Raw genomic sequence first — 22,082 nt, forward strand, 5'->3', positions numbered from 1 at the left:
AGAAATATCATTCTGTCAATATATGGCCCTGTTTGAATGCTGTTCTTAAAAAGTGTTTCTTGGTTTTTTTTCTTGATAAGACCTGTTTTGTAAAAAAAAATTTAAAAACTGTAACTATTTTTTGTTTTTAGAATCAAATTTAGATAACATGTCTGAGATTATAACACAATCAAGCAGATCTTATACTTTTTACTTCCTCCTTTTGCAGTGCTCTTACTCTGCTTATTTTACATTAAAAAATAGAAACATCATCTCAATGGATGTTTTCTGTTTACAAATAATCAAATTTAATGGAAATCTATTGTCATTTTATCCTTTTGGTTATAACCTGAGTAATGGTATTTATAAAATCTATTTTAGCTGCATGAGCATTTGTATCAAATATCCCATGTAAAACACCCAACATTGCCAATGTAGTCTATATCTGAAAAACAAAGGTAGCCTCTTGAAGTCTGATTTTCATCCTCATATCATATCTACATCATTTTAATTTCATTCCCTTTCCCTGTAAGATTTTCTGTGACAACTTTCTCAACTTGTATATCTGTTTCTTCTTCCTCTTCATCTGATGAAACCACTGTTTTTTGATGGAAGGTTTGCTGAATTCTCGTCACTCCCTTTTCCACAGGCCCTATGGCTTGATTTATAGTCAGTACAACATCCTTGACAACCTGCTTTTTTTTTGTTATATAAAATTAATATTCCTATTATGGATAGGATGGAGTTAACAGTGACAAATAAAGCAACTTCTGTTATTATTATGCAATGAACTTACTCGTTGACCACCTTCAACAACAATATCCTGGACGCTCTCTGTGACGCTTGTTCTTGGAGCCTCAACTTGAGTATTTGTCTCTTTAAGCACAGCTGGTTTCTCCTTGCCTCCTTCATCTATCTCCAATACTGCCTCTATTGTTTCCTTTGTGACTTTCCCATATGCAGGAGAAGCAGGAAGAAAATTATATGGTTTTGCAGAAAATACAAACACATGAGCAACAGCTGCAATGGCCATCTGCATCACCAAGGACATGAGTTTAGTAGTCTTTAAACCTTAACATGAAAGGAACTGCATCTTCTATTTTTCAGGCATTTGAAAATTGAAATTGCCATTTTTTATTTGCCCATTTTTTTTTATTCCAAGTAAGTCTATGCAGTATGAAATTCTTTCAATTCATTTCCCGGGGTGGGGAGAAAGAGGGCTATTAGCCATTTTTTAAGAAACTATAAAGCACAGAATGGTAAAGGGTTTATGCATAAGCACCCAAATTTCGAGGCTAAGAGCTGAACTTTAGTTCACAATTCATCCACCCAAAAACAGACACAACGAAAAGAATCACCCATGATGTTTCACTCACTCAGATCCCATTTTGCCAGGATTGCACACAGAAAATGCAGATAAAGCTTGCAAAGTTCAAGGAGGCAGATAAAATGTATCACGTTCCCTACTATAAGCATAGGACATTATCCATCAAACTTAGCTTCTTAAAAAGTTTATATTATATCTTGAAAGTGGTTAAGAAAAAGACCACAAGACAATAGCATAAAGAGGGAACAAACCTCTATACAAATTAAGAAATCCTGCAATCCAGTTTGAAATTTTCCCTCCTTGGGTAGCACTCCAAATGTACACAAGAGTGCGATACCAAAACCTTGCCACCAAGTAGCGAACACAATAGCCTTAAAACTGATGAACTTTGCTAGCGGCCTTATTGGTTGAAGTCTCTCATGAGTAACATTATAGAACTGCACAAGGCAGTATAATGCCCACATCTGGCTGAAGTTCAATACTACTGCTATATATGGATACCTGCAAAGTGTGGGAAACAATGATTACTATTGAGCAAAGTTGAAGATGCATTTGCCAAATATCAATCACCGTGTGCATTTAATAGGAAAGAAAAATGCATGGTTGAAACATTAAAGATATATCAGTTAATGATGTGAGACACTGATAAACCAAATCTTTGGTTCCACTTTTGTATGAGAAACATACCCGTAGTACCACTTGAATTCCCCATCACCATAAACACCTAACATTTCCAATAGAAATGCTAAGAATGCACAAACGGTCTTCAGGATCATCTGCACTATATCTAAGAGACATTAGAGTCGCTTTAGAGCTACACTGAAACAATATTAAAGAAAACTTCAGCGACCTACATATTGGACAAGACCAAATTTTTCTATTGTGAGAAGATCTTTTCCAAGCATACATGGACGCCAAAAGAAGTTACAAAATGATCTCTGTTCTATGCCATGATTCTCATCTGAACCATCCAATAAGGATTTTCTAAGATGTTCTCCAGATTCATCTTCAAGTAGTTCTACAACCCTTCCTTCACCACCTAACAGTTTTCATTTGAAGAATAGAGTCAAGTGAGACATTTTATGAGTTCTGACATATAGCATCATGATATATGCTCTTCCCTAAAAGAGGATTACATACCAAGTAAAATGAAGAGAAATTATGAGCCAAAAAATACTATAGAAATTTAACAAATTAGGTGTCCGAAGTCACACACACCCCATACATTTTTACTGTTGGAGAGGCTTGGGGTGACAGGATTGCATGGAAGTTAGCATAACATCAGGTATATAAGTTGCAAATTTACAAAGTATTAAGTAGTAGTAGTTGTATCTTGCCTTATGTGTATATGCTGTAGATGATTTCTTTCCCTTGTTAGTTTCAGGGTTGTTAGTTTCTGTTATGGTGTTTCTTTTCTGTTACTTTATATTCAGCTCTATAAATAGAGCTATGTAAATACTCTATAATGATCCAAACTGGTAAATCTTAATTAGAGGTTTAATTTAAGGATTTAAATGTCATAATTAGATTCAGAGCGTGATTTCAAGTATTTTGACTGTAATCATGACTAGGTTATGAACAGTGCGTTCTGCCGGGTAATTTACAGTCTTGTGAATAACCGGTAGAGCTTAAATGAACAAAATGAGTTTAGAGACATAATTTGACAATTCTGACTCCAAATATGAGTTCAGAACGAAAAATTGTATAGTCTGGCACTTTTCGGAAAAATCTCGTGAATAGTGTTTTCTACCGGGTATTTTGTACTGCTGTTAAAGCAACCGGTAGAGTCCAGAAACAAATAATTGATGAAATAAGAATATAAAAGTTCAATATATGCCATACAAGTCAAAATAGGCCCAATAATGATAAGTTTGTAAGTTTTAAGTTTCATAAGCAAACTATGTACAGTTAGTGATTCACAGTGCATTTCGTCAAAAACGGTGCAGAAACCATACTGTGAATTAGGAATATTGTTCATTAAGAAATAAAAAATAATGTAAATGATTTTAGAAAAATAAAAATATGTCCGTAGCTTTAAGTTAGTTCCGGGGCAGTTTAAGTAAAAATACGCAATAGAAAAACAACCGGTTGGAAAGCCACCTGTGCATATAAGTCCAACTCAGTTAAGTGATCACTATTCACTCAAAAAACTCGCTCTTCTCTCTGTTCATACCCGAGTTTCAGCCATGGAAGGGGGGGTTAGGGTTTTGTTTGATTTTGCTTGATTTCTTCTTGAATCTCTCATCAAATTACAAAGTCCACCACATGAAATCGATTGTAAACCACCCAATGAATCCACTCGACCAATCAATTTGAGCTATAGTTGATTGTGTGAGGAGTTCTTCCTCCCCCCATTTTCGTGTCACTATTCATCAAGGAGAAGAAATTGCATTTTTGAAGGAGTTTTGCTTGGAGATGGTTCTCTAGACTTTGTACAAGTGATTGGAGGTAATAAACCCCTATTTCCATGGTATTATTTTGATGATTTAAGCCATGAAAATTATGAGCATGTTTTGGGAGGGAAATAAGTTAGTTTAAAATTTGAATTGATGATGTATTGTGGATGATTTGGAGATAGAATTGGAAAACAAGCATTTGTATGTTAAAAAAATTGAAAAAAATCCCATGTCTCTCTTCCCCTGTGCCTCGGCCTTGTGAGAGTAATTAGGGTGTAAATTGTAAAATTGTATCTTATGAATGGGGAAGGTTCAATGTGTTGGGAAAGTGCAAATCTGATGAGTTGGTAAGAATGAAAAGTGGGGAAAAATCCTATGAATAATTGCTCTTATGTTTTGGCCTTGGGGGCTTTGGAGGGACTTGTCATTACAAAATTTAATTGGAACCTGATGAATACATATATGTGTATGTGTAAGTTGTTAAAATAAGTGAAGAAAATAAAATGAAAAAGAAGAGAAAACCTTGGTTTCTCCCTTGGATTTCGACCTAGGAGGTGGTTTAGGGGTAGATGTAGTTACATTTTATTTTAATAAAATGTGTTGTATTACAATGTATGAAATTGATGAACTAAGAAGTGAAATGGCTTGAAAAATTGTTGAAAAAAATATCTTGATTCCCTAAGGGTATTTCCAAGGCCTTTTGAAGAAAAATAGCATGATTTATATCGAAAATTCTCAAGTGAACACTTGATTAAATTAAAGAACGATAACGATTATAAAATGGTCTAGACTTGTGTATTGGCATAGGATTGGCAAAAATATAAAGAAACGAAAGTAAGCGATAAAATGTATGCCTTATGTAAGAATCATGGCATTGGATCATTTTATTGATTTTGTTGTGGATCCTTCTCTAGGTGTGCCTAGGGACTGAAAAGGACCGGAATCTTATTGAAGCTATATAAGTAACTTGTGACACAAGTAAGCGAATTGTTAAAGCTTCAAGAGGTAAGCTCTATGTTTAAGGAGTTTTTTCCTGCTTGAGTGCTCCACCATGGTTAGTGAACTATGGTTCAATTGTATGACTGTTGTTTTGATACTTTGTATAGATGCATTCATATAGAGTTATTTGATAACATGAGATGACTGGTTCTGAAATGATTTCTGTATTGATGTACACTGATGTCTTCTTGGGGTTTTCCCTTAGATTGACGATGTACACCTCTGACATGTTCTGGTTCCGCTTGGGGTCCTCCCTTGGGAATGACGGCGCACGCCTCTGATATGATATGGATATATGCTTTGTTCTGTTATGATATCTGTTATATGTGCATTGTATACTCTGTATCTGACTTTCATGCAGGAGTGAGCCAGGGGTATGGAGAATTCTCTAGAAACCTGGAGCTTATTGAGATTTGTTATCTCACCCCTCTTTGGGGACATATTTTCAGGTGCCCAGATTCTCGGTGAGTCCTCACTAGGCAGGGACGCGACCCGTAGTTGAGGCGTTGGGACGGATCAGTTTTTGAGTAGCTGTAGGCTACTAACCTTTTGGAGTGCATTTATGTTATTTAGTATTTTCCGCATTTGATGGATTATGATGTTGGATCCTTTATTTTGTATATGGCCTGTATATGTTTTGTATATTTCTGTCAGTTTGACGCATGTACATTTGTGTATTCAGGCATGTTGATATGACTATGTAGTATTCAGTTATGTTTACGTATTGGATTGCATGCTGTTAGACTAGTGGCACGGAGCCAAGCTATGCATGCGCCCATGGATGGACATATGACTATATTTGGATGTCTGGTACTTCTGAATTAATATGTTGTATAAACTGTCTATCAGGAACTCTTGAAAGTGGGATTGGAAAATCCCCAGTTGTCCGATTTACAGAGGTTACTCTGTCCGATTTTCGTTTCGCCGAATACAAATTAAACTAGAAAAAGAAAAAGTTAGCCCGTATTTTCGTAAGTTAAGTCTTCCGCTATTTCTATTTGTATCGTATGCATGTTAATTGAACCGGCTCGAGACGAGGATGTTACACACTTCACTGTAACGATTCACTTATTTACACACTTAATAACAGAAATGATTTTCTCTCAAAATTTTCTCTCTCTTTCTCGTCCTTTCTCTCGTTTTGCTTCAATGGAGAAATTCTAATACAAAGCAGAAGTGTTTCTCAAACAATAATTTTTTTTTTTCAGTTTCACAACCTTCATGACCAAATTTCAGTCGCATGTGTAACATGTAAGTTTTATTTTTATTTCATTGATTTCTCAAGTAACAAACCATATTTAGCAGAGACAATATAAAGCAACCTTAGCTATGTTCTTAAGACATTGAAATTACAGTTGGTAACTTACCAAGACAAGCAATCAGATATCTTCCAAAAGCATAAAGGGCAAAGGCTTCATAGTAGTTTCTTAAAATGTCACATGCAAGAGATAATCTTGCATTCCACAAAGAAATAATCTGGAATGACAGAGAAAGAGAAAACAAAAGCTCGGAGTTATTATTGATGTCACTGCTCTAACTCATCAGATATAGAGATTTGATTAAGAGATGGCACAAATAGCCTGCTTTCTACTTGGTTTAATAAAAGAGATGTTACTTGGATTGAAGGGAGTGTGATTAACTCATGCTCGAGTGTGATTAACCATGCAATTTCATAACTTTAAGAAGCATAGCAGTTAAACATTAGCCTGAAAGTCTGTAGCATATATGGTTTTCTAGAATTACTTCCTCCCTGTTTGGATGGAGAAAGCTCACACTTCATGAAGAATAATAAAACCATATATTTATTGGATTAATTAGTAAAAAATAGGAATTTGTACTTGACATTTTCCTATATCATATCACCTATTATTGTAATTCCAAGAATCATCTTGATCAAATGCTAAGAGGGTGGTATCTTGATTTATATCCTTCCTATTATCTCCAATCCCTAATTTAATAATATATCAACACAGGCATGGATTTGTCTGTGATCAACAGATGCATACTACTCAAGATTCATCTAACTTAAGTATACTCAAATAATCCAAGAGTTGGCCTAGTGGTTAAGGAAGTGTACTCCTTAGTCCTTACATTAACTACTCAGGTTTGAACCTTGAGCCAACACTTAGGGGAATCAATTAATCCATAATGCTATAAACAAAAACTTACACACAAATGCCTTCACCTCGCATAACACCTGATTAACCAACTAGCAAACTTATTTAAAAAAAACTTCACACGTACTTCCACCAATAAGTCATAACCTAATTTAAAAGCTATTATCATCCTGTGTGAAAAACTTTACCACTGATATTTAAGGCCAATTTAAAAGGTATTGTAGTACAATACCTAGAGCATATATTTGATCCTCCCCGGTATCGTCTTTGGGAGGGGTTTACCTGGACCTATCTCGAATTGGACTAGTTATGAAGCGATATTGGGATATCTCCAAAAAAAAAAAGGGCATTGTAGTAATGAATTACTACCTAACTTAAAAGTAATTATCATCCTATACGAAGGAACTTACCACTGATCTTTAAGGTTTTCACAAAGTAAATAGAACAATGAAATAGTTGTTAAGTATACATAGATTTTTTGATAGTAAGTTTGCTAACTGGTTAACCAGATGTGAAGTGTGTGAGTATTATTCTTAATTAATTCCCTTAAACGCACCAAGCTGATGTGGTGCACCCTTAACATTTTCTAAAGACGGACTTGGTATTGGCTGATGCAAAAGCTGGCCTAAGAATACCCTTACCGTTCAAAAAACAAAAACTCAAATCCAAACCAGATTGGACCAGTCCCACAGTTGATAATTTTGCAGAGTCCATGAGCCCCTTGCCATAAAACCAAAGACAAGTCCATCACAGAATGTTTGTATCCTGATATATCCTTAAAACACTTCAAGAGTTCAAGACTAGATGTAATTGTTCCTTCCAACCACTAACCCAATGATGCTAAAAAGAAATAGGAATATGTTTCTTAGAGTAATAGAACCTTACAGACTCTGTGGCATAGATTGGGACCATAGAAACAACAACAACAATCCACTTTTGCTCCTGAATGCAAACCAATTTCGGGTTAGCCCAATTAGTTCGGAAATCCAAAAAGATCTCATTGAAGTTAAAAGGTTGGAACAAGAATATGTAAAAGCATACAGCATGAAGTTCATGATTGTAAGTAAAATACATTTTGTAACATTAACTTCACCGAATACAATTTCAATGAACAAGCACATTAGAACTTATTCACAGCACATGGCATATAAAAGGGGAACAAAAAATAGAAATCAATTTGACTGCTCAAATAGCTATGAGAAAAATTAACTCACCGCAGGATTGGTATATGATCTGAGATGTTGCAGAATTAGAAGAATGGAGAGCACTAGCGCTACAAGCACACAACAACCCGCAATTATGAGAGCAGAAGGGTGCAGATTTTTATATATTCCTTCACAGTTTGAGAAATGATTTGATTCCATTCCTCAAGCATCTTTCTCTCCTAGCTCTTCAGAATTTTTGGTATGATTAATAATCACCAAAGCATGCAAGATGCAACATTAAATGAAACACGAGTTCACTACCGCATCTTAAGCATTCAACCCTACAATTGGAGGAACATTTCCATTTTCCCTTTAATAGAATATATATAGATGATTAAGGTTCAAGTTCTTAATTAACAACCATTCAAATGCTAATTATCTTCATATCTCATTCATCAGTAGCTCCATGGTTCATGTTTATTAGAATTAAGTCCATGCCTAATTCACGAGTCTCAATTATCAATACCATTGTGTGCTTCAATCCGTGCCAAAACTCTAATGATGTTAAAGATTCATACATGTCTACATTTTCTAACATCTTGTTTCTGGGAAAGAAAAAATTGTTACATTTCTACTCTGATATAAATTAACAAATTTGAAATTTATGCTCTCAATGTAACAAATGGAATTCAATTGGTGTTAAACAAAACATGATCAAAGAATCAATTGCCACATAAAGAAGGGAATCCATGAACCAAAACAATTCAGAAAAAGAAACAAGTAACCGACCTGTTGAAAATGTTACTGACAAGACAAACCTTTGTCCTTCACAAACCAAACTCCGAACCTGTTTACAAAAAATGTGGCAAGTGCAAACAAAACCTCCATGCATATACGTGCCACGTGCAACAAAGGGATCTTCACAAGTTTGTGCAACGGATTGACACGTTTTGCTATATTTCTACTTTGTCACTCCACAGAATGACACGTATATAGAGCTTCATCACAGTTAAAAGTTAATCAGGAGTATGCATAAATAGAACATTGATAATCACAGAGGAGTGTGAAAAAAAGGTGTAGAATTAAACATGTGTCAGAAATAATTATTATTCAGTAACCATCAAAAATTTGTAAAAGAATAATCTTTCTAATTAGTTTGGCATCTAATATAATCATCAGTATAGTCAAACTAATTAAATAAGTTATTAATATAAGATTTGATGATCATAGTGCATGTAGACAATGATCTAGTTCAATTTAATATACTATTTATGTGAAGCTAAATACTTCTTTAAATATCCATGATTGATTGAAGTAATAGATAACTGTTATTTTAAATCATAAATTAAATTCAGAAAAATTAAATTTTTATTTCAAATTTTCATCAGTTTCAGTATTTACATTTCAATAATATTTTAGATTTTTAAATTGAAGGTGAACAAAAGGTTGGATAAGATGCAAAGACAAGGAAAAGTGAGAAACGAGAGGGAATGAAAAGTTAGAGAAAAAGATAAATGAAGTTATGAAAGATTAAAATAATATAATAAAAACTAAGCCACTAGAATTTATCTAGTGACCAAGAATTTTAATAGTTTATATTAGGTTATGTGTTCAATTCTCATCATTGTACGTAATAAAAAAAAGTAATATAATAATTTAGGAATAGGCGATGTGTGGCAATATGTTAGGAATGATCAGCCCAACATCAAGAGGAGAGCTGGTGCCCCTTCGTGGGCCAAGGATTATGTGGTTTGAGCAGCCCAAAAGATTACTGTTGTCATGGTTCTTTTATTTGCTGTCATAGGTTCTGTTACATACCATTAAGTGGAGTAATTGTTGTTAGTCGTTTGGGGCCTTATTATTAGCTTTCAATAGTGAATTTGCTGTTATGCATTGTGATTAGTATCTGTTGTTAGTAAACGATACAAGCATGAGTCATGGTGTACGTGTCCTGTTTTTTATGCTTTCTGTTGGAGTTGTTAGAGACGTGGCATATATGCCTGATAGGGTCATTTTGTGAAGCAGATTATGAATATACAGAATCCTTTCCTTTGTTTTCTCTGATTTTCTCTTGCAATTCATCTTGTTCCTTCGTTGAGATTCCACTGTAGGATCCGCTATCCTATCATTGGTGCTTTCATATCTTTGGAGCTCACCAAGATTTCATCATGCGTGTCCAGGAATTGGCCGATGAGTTTAGTGCGTTCCAGCTTCGTGTCGATCGTAGCTTGGACGATCTGCAAGCTAGGGTTGAGTTGCGTTTCACTGAGCATCAAAATCAGTTCATCAGTCTTACGGCTCAATTACAAGAAATTCATGCTGCGGTGGTTGGGGCCAATACTCGAACACATAGCGTGCCTTCTGCTTCTGTCAATGATTCTGGCGGAACATCACAGCCGCGTTTCGGTGCTGATGATCCTCGTTCTTTTCTGAAATCTATTAGGATGGAGTTACCTAGTTTCAATGGTTCTGATCCCAATAGTTGGATCTTTCGTACTGAGTTGTATTTCGGGTTGCAGCAAGTTCCGGTTGCACTTCAGGTCCGTTTGGCTGGCATGCAGATGGAAGGATTGGCAGGGCCTTGGTTTCAGTGGCTTTTTAATGGTGGTTCCATTCATTCGTGGGAGCAGCTGGAATTAGCAGTTCATCAGCGTTTTGGAGGAACGACTTATACTGACTTGAGGGGAGTACTTTCCAAGCTAACACAGGAGGGAAATTTGGATGAGTATATTAAGAAATTTGAGGCTCTTATTAATCAGGTATCTGAGTTTTCGGATGAGGTCCTGATGAGTTTTTTTGTCTCCGGATTATTACCTGATCTACGCAGGGCCATTCAATTACATTCTCCCACATCTCTCGATCAAGCTATGCAGCTTGCCATTACCTATGATGCAAATTTTGTCGAGTTGCGTTCTTCTTTTTCTGCCACAGGGAGCAAGAAGATCTTTGCTAAAAATTCATACACAGTGAAGCAACCCAAACCTTTGACTTCCATTCTGCCAAACCAGAAGCCTTCTTTTCCAGCATTACCATCAAATGTTCCTTTTAAGAGGTTGAGTAATGAGGAACTAATGAAGAAGAGAGAGCTCGGCTTATGTTATACATGTGATGAGAAATGGAATTCTACACATAAGTGTAAGTCCAAGCTGTTTCTCATGATTGGTGATTGGGAGGATTTGGGTGATGAGACTGAAGAACAGATTCTGTGGCAACCAAAAGAGTCACATGAAGTGACACACGAGGCTGCCTTGCACTCTTTAAAAGGGGATACTAATCCAAGGGCTCTCCAATTTCGGATTGAATTCAAAGGAAGGCACATTCCTGTTTTGGTTGATTCAGGGAGTTCCCATAACTTCATCCAAAAGCATTTGGTTGATGAGCTGGGATTACCAACAGTGAAGGTTCCTCGCATGAGGGTGTTCTTGGGGAATGGAGAGTTTCTCATCTGTGACAGGAAATGTTTGAAAGTCCCTTTGAGCATTCAAGGATATTCTTTTGTAGTTGATTTGTGGATAATTGAACTCTCTGGATTTGGGATTATATTAGGCATTTCTTGGCTGAGTCTACTTGGCAGGGTTATCCATGATTATGCAGAGTTATCCATGGAGTTTATGACTAAAGGAGGCAGGGTGATGTTACAAGGTGAGACTCACTGCAGGGATGGAAAATTGGTTTCCCACCAATGTCTGAGTCTAGAAGGGAGGAAGGAGAATGTGGAGTCTTCTATTTTACCCGAATTATGGGAGTTGAAACAGAAAATCCCTGCTGACATTTGGGATGTTTTGGTGCATTTCCAACCTGTTTTCCAATTACCCAAGGGGCTGCCACCTTCCAGGAGCTTGCGACCATGCCATTAATTTGGTAAATGAAGCTCGACCAGTTAATGTCAAGCCATATAGATATGGCTATCATCAAAAGGAGGAGATAGAAAATCAAGTCTCTGAATTATTGGCTTCGGGACTTATCAAAGAGAGCAGGAGCCCTTTCTCTTCACCTGTTTTGCTTGTCAAAAAACAAGACAATTCATGGAGAATGTGTATTGATTATAGGGCCCTAAACAAAATCACCATTTGAGATCGTTTTCCCATACCGACCATTGATGAGTTACTAGACGAGTTGAAGGGTGCCCGGATCTTTACCAAGTTAGACTTGAGGAGTGGCTATCATCAGATCCTATTGATTCCAGAAGATACTTCCAAGACTGCTTTCAGGACTCATGAAGGGCATTATGAGTTCTTGGTGATTCCCTTCGGCTTAACCAATGCTCCTTCAACTTTCCAGGCAGCCACGAACCACATGTTCAGGCCTTATTTTAGGAAGTTTATTATAGTTTTTTTTTATGATATCCTCATTTATAGTGGTTCCAAGGATGAACACTATAATCATCTTGTAATAACTCTGACTTGTTTGCAGGAAAATTTGTTTATGGTCAAGCTTAGTAAGTTTGCTTTTGCCTTGGCTGAAGTGGATTATTTAGGCCACTTGGTGTCTGGAGAAGGTGTGAAAGCTGATCCCACTAAGATTGCTTCCATGAAGCATTGGCCACTGCCTAAAACCATCAAACAGTTGAGAGGCTTTATTGGTTTGACAGGGTATTACAGAAGATTCATTCAACATTATGCAGTCATAGCATCCCCATTGACAGATTTGTTGAAGAAGGATTCCTTTCACTGGTCCGAGGAGGCTGCCCAAGCTTTTGAAGCTTTGAAGGAAGCCATGTCAAGCACTCCTGTCCTTTCCCTCCCTGATTTCTCTTTGCCCTTTGTAGTGGAGACTGATGCCTCGGCAGTTGGAATTGGTTCTGTGCTCCAGCAGCATAATCATCCTATTGCATTCTTCAGTAAGAAGCTGGGACCTAGAATGAGGGTGGCTTCCACTTATGTTAGAGAGTTGTATGCTCTCACTGAAGCAGTTAAGAAGTGGAGGCACTATTTGCTGGGCTCTAAATTCATAATTCGTACAGATCATAGAAGTTTGAAGGAACTCTTAACTCAAACTGTCCAAACAATTGAGCAGCAAAAGTATGCTTGCAAATTAATGGGATTTGATTTTTCCATTGAATACAAGCCAGGATCAGCCAATGTAGTTGCTGACTCTTTGTCTAGGTGTTGTGAGGAAGACCAAACCGGTTTGACTTTGGCTTTACTATCTGAACCTACCTTTTCTTTGGTGGATCAAATTCGGGAGGAGAACAAAATTGATCCAGAATTGATCAATATTCGGATGAAGTTGCAACAACAAGAGCTGGTGGATTCTGATATCATGGACAGGGATGGAATTCTGTATTATAAGAGCCGTTACTGGTTGGGTGCAGCTTCTGCCTTGAAGGATGGTATAATGCAGGAAGCCCATTCAACTTTAATTGGGGGGCATGCTGGTATTGTTCGAACTTTTCTAAGGTTATCTGCCTCTTTTCATTGGAAGGGAATGAGGAAGGATGTTCATGACTTTGTCAAAAGATGCTCAATATGCCAAATGATTAAGACCTCCACCTCACCTCCTTCTGGATTGCTTCAACCGTTACCAATACCTGATGGGGTCTTCGAAGATTTGAGCATGGATTTTGTTAGAATATTAGATATGATATGATTAGATTTGATTAGATATGATTGGATCCTGTCTTATCCGTAAATAGTCTGACTGTATTCTGACTGTATTAGGATTAGGTTTGGATTAGGTTTGGGCCTTACACTTAAGCCCATTAGGGTCTCTATATATTGTAACTCCCTGACACAGATCAATACACAACGTATTCTTTTACATTTAACTTGGTACCAGAGCTATTTCGTTCTGGGAACCCTCGCTTCCGCTTAGAAATCTTGTTCTTCGCTTTAAAACCTAAGCCCACTGCTTAGGAGTCATCTTTTCTTTGTCGCGCGTCCTTCCGGTAAGACATCAAGGGCTGTAAGTCCTCTCCAGGCATCTTCTGCACGTGTCCACATCCCCAAACAGTCACCGGAGAACCATCAGCCACTGTCAGCCACTGTTCAGGCTGCCGGAGTACTTTTCCGGCGAGTTTTCAGTCTGGTACGAACGCGAACAGAACCCGCTCCTCCAGGCGACCTGCTCTGTGGAAGTCCGGCCACCATCGGAGTTGTCACGCGCTCTCACGCGCCTCCAGTCTTCTCTGCGCATGGGCTTCACGCGCCACCTTCTGCCGGCGCGTGAGTACTATTCCGGCGGCTTTTTCCGGCCGGTCTTGGACAGAGAAGCTCGTATTCTCCTCCTCTTTCTGGATCTGTGGTTGGTTCTTTGTGGGTCTGACTTTTTGTGCGCACCTCTTCTTGATTGGTGATCAGGTTCGTTTCTCTTTATTCGGTTTGTATCTTTGTGATTTGATACTATGGCAGCAAACCCTCCAATTTATTCGGAGGTCAAGTCTCCATCTCCTCCTTTGAGAAATTCTCCCAATATCATCTCTACCAATATTGGGTCCATTACCTCTTCAAAATTGAAGGGATCTGTTAATTACAAGAACTGGGCCACCTCTGTTCGAGTTTGGTTCTTTGGACAAGGATATGGGAACCATCTCACAACTAAGTCTACTGATGTCCCTAAGGAGGAAAAGTCTGATTGGGAAAAGATTGACGACCAGCTTCTGAGTATCCTCTGGCAATCCATTGATCCGATTGTCTTGGATATCTTTTATTCATTTCAAACTTGCACTGAAGTGTGGGAGGAAGCAAAAAACCTCTACACTAATGATGTTCAGCAGCTCTATTTCATCATCTCTCAGTTTATGGAATTGAGCAAATCATCCGACATTCAGATGGAGACATATATTGGCAAGAGTCGCTATTTGATGCAGGCATATTTGGATATGCTGCCTTACCCTACTGATGCTACTGCATATCGGAAACAGGTGGAACGTCTCTTTATGGTTGCCACACTTTCTGGCCTTCCCGAAGAATATGATAATGTTCGTGATACTATCTTGACTAGTGGGGAGCCTGATCTCTCCATGACGTATCAGCGTCTTCTGAATTTGAATAAGAAATCTGCTCCTGCATCGTCTTCTGCTGTTAATTCTACTGCTCTAGTTTCCCGTACTGATTTTCGCGGGCATATTGGAGGTGGACGTGGTCGTGGTAGAGGCCCAGGAGGCCGGGGCCCAGGAGGTCGGGGCCCAGGAGGCCCAGGAGGACGTAGCCCAGGAGGTCGTGGCCCAGGAGGCCCAGGAGGTCCAGTCGGACGTGGTCAGCGACCTCGTTGTCATTACTGTCAGCAACTTGGTCATTATGAGGAACGCTGCTACACCAAGTATCCTCACATGCGACCTTCTTTTGCTGCTAATGTAGCTCAATCGGATACTGCTTCAAATGGTTCAGTCTCTCTCTCCTCTGAAGAATATGCAGCATTCCAGGCCCTTCTCAGGAAGTCCTATCCTCAATCTCAGGCCTCTGCTTCAGAAACTGGTAATCATGTTGCTTGTGTTTCTCATTCTGCATCACTTGGTCCTTGGATATTTGACTCAGGTGCTACTGATCACCTCTGTGGTAATAAGGAACTCTTTTCTTCCCTTACATATTCTAATAATTTACCCTCTTTTACTCTTGCTGATGGAACTAAGGCCCCCGTTCATGGGATTGGACAAATCTGTCCAACCTCCTCATTGACCTTGACATCTGTCTATTACATTCCTCACATCCCTTATAATTTAATATCGGTTAGTAAATTGATCAATTCTCTTAATTGTATTGTCACATTCTCAAACCATTCTGTTTCTATGCAGGACCCGGGTACGGGGAAGATGATTGGAGTGGGCCGTGAGTCACGGGGTCTGTTCTACCTTGATGTGCCGAGTCCTTCAGTTGCTTGTTCTCTCACAGAATCTCCACAGCTCATCCACAGTCGTCTCGGGCATCCTAGTCTTGCGAAATTGCAGAAGATGGTTCCTCTTTTATCCGGTCTTCAAACTTTAGATTGTCAGTCATGTCAGCAAGGAAAGCACATACGCTCCTCCTTTGCTAATCGAGTCCATAAACGAGCTGATGCTCCTTTTTCAATTATTCATTCAGATGTTTGGGGTCCTAGTCGTAGTGTGTCTATTTTAGGTTTTCGGTATTTTGTCACCTTTATTGATGATTTCTCCCATTGTACTTGGATTTATTTAATGAAAAACCGTTCTGAGTTGTTTTCTATTTATCAAAAGTTTTCTGCTGAAATTCATACTCAATTTGGTGCTTCTATTCGTATTTTACGTAGTGATAATGCTAAGGAGTATGTTTCTGTTGACTTTTCTCACTTCTTAGCCACACAGGGTACTTTACACCAAACCACTTGTCCTCACACTCCACAACAAAATGGAGTAGCTGAACGTAAGAATAGACATCTCATTGAGATTGCCAGGACTCTTCTTATTCACATGCATGTTCCTCTTCACTTCTGGGCTGATGCAGTCCTTGCTTCTTGCTTTCTCATCAACCGCATGCCTTCATCTGTGCTTAATAATGATATTCCTCATAACTTATTGTTTCCAGATGTTCCTCTCTTTCCTCTATCCCCACATGTTTTTGGTTGTACCTGTTTTGTTCATGATCTCACTCCTGGTAAGGATAATTTAACATCCAAAGCCTTTAAATGCATTTTTCTTGGTTATTCTCGTCTTCAAAAGGGTTATCGCTGTTACTCTCCTGACCTCAAGCGTTACTTAGTTTCCGCGGATGTCACCTTTTTTGATCAACAACCCTTTAATTCTATCCCATCTCCATTGTCACAGGTTGATCATGTTCTTCCTATTCCTTCTCTTGACTTGTCTTTGCCAGATGCAGGTGCTTCTACTCCAGATAAACAATCACCTATTGCTCTAGTACCTAAGGACCGTCCACTTCTCACTTATCAGCGTCGTAAGACAGTACCTCTAGTCGACTCGACCCCTGCTGACTTATTGCCCTATGCAGTTGATTCTTCCCCTTCGGATCCTTCACCATAGGCTCTTCCCATTGCTCAAAGAAAAGGTACACGTATTACTCGTAACCCTTATCCTCTTTATACCTTCTTGAGCTATGATCGCCTTTCTCCTCCTCATTTCACCTTTGTTTCTAGTCTTTCTTCTGTTTCTATTCCTAAGACCACAGGTGAAGCACTTTCCCATCCAGGATGGCGCCAAGCGATGCTTGATGAGATGACCGCACTTCATACCAATGGCACTTGGGACCTTGTTTCTGCTCCTCCAGAGAAGTCTATAGTTGGTTGTCGCTGGGTGTTTACTGTGAAAGTTGGACCTGATGGCCATGTTGATCGTCTCAAGGCACGCCTAGTTGCCAAGGGTTTTACTCAAATCTTTGGCCTTGATTATAGCGATACATTCTCTCCAGTCGCTAAGATGGCGTCCGTCCGCCTATTTCTTGCCCTTGCTGCTGTTCGTCACTGGCCACTCCTTCAACTTGACATCAAAAATGCCTTTCTTCATGGTGATTTACAAGAAGAAGTTTACATGGAGCAACCACCTAGTTTTGTTGCTCAGGGGGAGTCTAGGAAGGTATGTCGTCTTCGAAAATCTTTATATGGTCTCAAGCAGTCTCCTCGAGCATGGTTCAGTCGCTTCAGTTCTGCTGTACAGGCGTTTGGCCTAATTCGCAGTAAAGTTGACCATTCTGTATTCTATAGGATTACATCTCCTAACAAGTGCATCTATTTGTTAGTCTATGTTGATGACATCATCCTCACCGGAAGTGATCAAGACGGAATCCATCAGTTAAAACAACATTTATTCAGTGCATTTCAAACAAAGGACCTTGGGAAGCTGCGTTACTTCTTGGGAATTAAGGTGGCGCAATCTAGACAGGGCATTTCTATCTGTCAAAGGAAGTATGCCTTGGATATCCTAGAGGAGACTGGTATGTTGGGGTGTAAACCAGTTGATACACCCATGGATCCTAATGTTAAGTTATTGCCCAGACAGGGGGAGCCGTTATCTGATCCTGGACGTTATCGAAGGCTGATTGGGAAGCTCAATTATCTTACTGTGACTAGGCCAGATATTTCTTTCGCTGTCAGTACGGCCAGTCAGTTCCTTGATTCCCCTTGTGATTCACATTGGGATGCTGCTGTGAGGATCCTCCGATACATCAAAGGAGCACCAGGAAAAGGTTTGTTGTATTCGGATCAGGGAAATACAAAAATTTGTGGTTACTCAGATGCCGATTGGGCAGGATCACCCTCGGACAGACGCTCTACTTCTGGTTATTATGTCTTCTTCGGAGGAAACTTAATCTCATGGAAAAGCAAGAAACAACCTGTTGTTTCCCGATCTAGTGCAGAAGCTGAGTATCGTGCAATGGCAAATACTACCTCTGAGTTGATCTGGTTAAAGCAGTTGATTCAGGAGCTTCATCTTTGTGAACAGAAACAACCCATGACACTCATCTGTGATAATCAAGCTGCGCTACATATATCCTCTAATCCTGTTTTTCATGAGAGGACCAAACATATAGAGATTGATTGTCACTTCATTCGGGAAAAGATTCAGTCAGGAGAAATCAAGACAGCTTTTGTCAACTCGTCTAATCAACTAGCAGATGTTTTCACTAAAGCTCTTAGAGGTCCTCGGGTTGAATACATTTGTAACAAGCTTGGTGCTCATAATATATACGCACCAGCTTGAGGGGGAGTGTTAGAATATTAGATATGATATGATTAGATTTGATTAGATATGATTGGATTATGTCTTATCCGTAAATAGTCTGACTGTATTCTGACTGTATTAGGATTAGGTTTGGATTAGGTTTGGGCCTTACACTTAAGCCCGTTAGGGTCTCTATATATTGTAACTCCATGACACAGATCAATACACAACGTATTCTTTTACATTTAACTGATTTTATTACAGGACTGCCTTCTTCTAAGGGATTCACTGTGATATTGGTGGTGGTGGACCGCTTGACCAAATTTGCTCATTTTGGTGCCTTAGCCACTCCCTATACGGCTGCAAAGGTTGCTTCCCTTTTCTGTGATATGGTGGTCAAGTTACATGGTTTTCCAAAAACCATAGTTTCTGATAGGGATTCAGTATTTTTGAGTCATTTTTTGTCACAACTCTTTAAATGCAGTGGCACCATTTTGAGAACTAGCACAGCTTACCACCCACAGTCAGATGGGCAATCGGAGGTCACCAATCGTTATTTGGAGCAATATTTGAGGGCTTACTGTCATGAGGAGCATCATAAGTGGGCATTTTATTTGGGATGGGCTGAATATCACTACAACACAGCTGCACATTCAGCTATTGGGATGACTCCTTTCCAAGCTTTATATGGTAAGGTTCCTACAATGATTCCATCTTATACTAAGGGATCTATCCGTGTTGAAGCTGTAGACACTACCTTGGGCCACCGCGATGAGTTGTTAAGGCTTCTCAAAGACTCTTTACACAGTGCTCAGAATAGGATGAAAATCCAATCTGATAAGCATAGGAAGGATGTCACTTTTGCTGTTGAAGATTTGGTATTGATTAAATTGCAACCATATAGGAAAATTACTTTAGCTAACAGGAAGTGCCACAAGCTTGCTAAGAGGTACTTTGGTCCTTTCCCTATTATTCGAATCTTGGGACCTGTGGCTTATCAAGTAGAGTTACCTGAAGGCTGCAAAATTCATCCATCCTTTCATGTTTTTGTTCTCAAGCTATATAAGGGAGATCATGTTTCTTCTGCTTTGGCCTTGCCAGATATAAATCATGGTAATCACCCTATTCAAGTTCCTATAGCTGCCTTGATGTCTAGACAAGTTTCAGATGAACAGGGAGGCAAAAGACAATGGTTGATTCAATGGTCCAACTCTCCCCGAAGATGCAACGTGGGAGGATGAGGCTGACATTCTGCTGTTCTATCCAGATTTTGTGTTTCCTGTTATGAACCTTGAGGACAAGTTTCCCTTTGAAGATGGGGGCAATGTTAGGAATGATCAGCCCAACATGAAGAGGAGAGCTGGTGCCCCTTCATGGGCCAAGGATTATGTGGTTTGAGCAGCCCAAAAGATTACTGTTGTCATGGTTCTTTTATTTGTTGTTATAGGTTCTGTTACATACCATTAAGTGGAGTAATTGTTGTTAGTCGTTTGGGGCCTTATTATTAGCTTTCAATAGTGAATTTGCTGTTATGCATTGTGATTAGTATTTGTTGTTAGTAACCGATACAAGCATGAGTCATGGTGTACGTGTCCTGTTTTTTTATGCTTTCTGTTGGAGTTGTTAGAGACGTGGCATATATGCCTGATAGGGTCATTTTGTGAAGCAGATTATGAATATATAGAATCTTTTCCTTTGTTTTCTCTGATTTTCTCTTGCAATTCATCTTGTTCCTTCGTTGAGATTCCACTGTAGGATCCGCTATCCTATCACAATATCCATTAATTACAATGGAGCAGCATTTGATAAATATTAACATTTTACCTAATAAGTTTCACTGGTGTATAAATTTTCATTTATTATTATACTAAAGTAATATAATTTTATATATCTAATGTAATTCTAATACATAGTAAATCATGATATTGATATTAAACTAGAATATATATATATATATATATATATATATATATATAATAGTTTATGCAATTTTACATATTATTAAGATAATATTATAAAATTTTACCAAAATAAGAAGAAGATAATATTATAAAAATAAAAATATTAAAGTGATCAGACCAAATACAGTATGGGCTGGCCAATATGTATTGGGCCAAATCATACACGGTTGATGGAGAAGGCCTTAGGGATGATATGCTCTCTGGGCTTGAGGTTGAAGTTGATGATGTGAGAACTCAAGTTCTCCTTTGGCGCGGTGTTTCCAACTAGGGGTACTTGCGATGACACTCTGACGCTCAAGTCAGTATCAGTTGCACGTGTATGTATATTTGATAGCGACTCGGCAAGTGCACCGATCGTGAAAGTAATAAAGTGTACCGGAGTACGAGATCGTTCCCACGAGGATCAGAATTTTCAAGCACTAGTTCGTTAATCGCGTCTTAGTTGGACAATCAAAGGTTTGGTTTGAGAGAATGGTGAATTTAGATGAAGAGAATTGTTGTTCAAAGAACTTAAAATTAAAAGCAATTAAGAACATGCAATTATGAAAATAGAAAATAAAAAGAATGAATGAGATGATGTTTGATTAAAATTTAAACAAGCGTAGTTAAGGTTTCGACTTCCCCCAATATCCTTAATATGTTATGAATTAAAAAGCCAAGAATTCATTTCTTAATACATTGCCAATCAATTCTATCTGAGTTAATTACGGCTCAATTCCTTGTTACCATAAATCTATGTAATCTTGAAAGAACTCTAGTTCCCCGATTATTCCCCAAGAAAACATGCATTAAGATCAAGAATTTAAAGATTGCATAATTACCCTATGTCTATTCCTATTCCTATTCCTAGATCATAAGGATTATGATAAATTATCAAGTCAAGGTTCACGCACCAACATCCCTATTGTCATACAATTCCCCAAAATCATTCTATAAGGAACAAACTCATAGAAAGCATAAAAAACAGATAATTTATTCAATTATAAAAAGAACAGGATTCAGAGACAATTTAATTCATAAACATAAAGATTCAATTGGGTTCCATCTACCCTTAACTACATAAAAGACTACTCTAGCATACTGAATTGAAAAGAAATAATAAAGAAAAGAGAACCCCAAGCCTCCATTGGTGTGATGATGACTTGGTTCCTCAGTGTTCCAGCGCTCCGCAACAGGATTCCTCCGTGTGGCTTGAATGAGTATGAATTTCTGAATTGGTGAATTGGTCTCAAGCTCTTTATTTATAACCATAGGAGTTGTATCCATCATTAAATCTCCTAATGAGTCCATATCATATTTGTATTTGATTTCATCTTTGTTTCCTTTTTGAATGTAATATCTTGAAGATTTGATTGATGACTTAGAGCTTCAAATCTTTGTTGTATCTTCCTCATATCTTCCCATTGTAGTTATATCTTATTTCAAATCAAGGTTGAGCTGTTTTCTCTTTATATCTTCATGGAATCTGTTGCATATCTTGATTAAATCTTTCCTGGAGTTGGCTTGACCGTGTATGGACGTTTTGGCTAGTGTATTGCTCTCTGCCTCAGCACGTTTTGGCGTCCATTAGCACGCCAAAACGTGTTCTTCA

General features: G+C 38.3%; 1 protein-coding gene across 1 annotated transcript; it reads right to left on the reverse strand.

Annotated features, from left to right (window-relative positions):
* Nucleotides 1-326: 326 nt before the first annotated feature.
* On the reverse strand, nt 327-8,182 carry LOC133306239 (protein LAZ1 homolog 2). Its single transcript, XM_061506526.1, has 8 exons — nt 8,033-8,182; nt 7,704-7,760; nt 6,069-6,177; nt 2,161-2,345; nt 1,994-2,082; nt 1,558-1,807; nt 776-1,012; nt 327-671 (listed from the first exon to the last, which is right to left on the reverse strand). The coding sequence occupies exons 1-8, from the start codon at nt 8,180-8,182 to the stop codon at nt 477-479; spliced, it is 1,272 nt and encodes a 423-aa protein (XP_061362510.1). The 3' UTR covers nt 327-476.
* Between the last annotated feature and the right edge of the window lie 13,900 nt (nt 8,183-22,082).

This window comes from Gastrolobium bilobum, unplaced genomic scaffold (genome assembly GCF_033153095.1).
Source record: "Gastrolobium bilobum isolate Gb01-03AN ecotype WA unplaced genomic scaffold, APGP_CSIRO_Gbil_v1 utg9052, whole genome shotgun sequence".
In the NCBI taxonomy this organism is placed as follows: Eukaryota; Viridiplantae; Streptophyta; class Magnoliopsida; order Fabales; family Fabaceae; genus Gastrolobium; species Gastrolobium bilobum.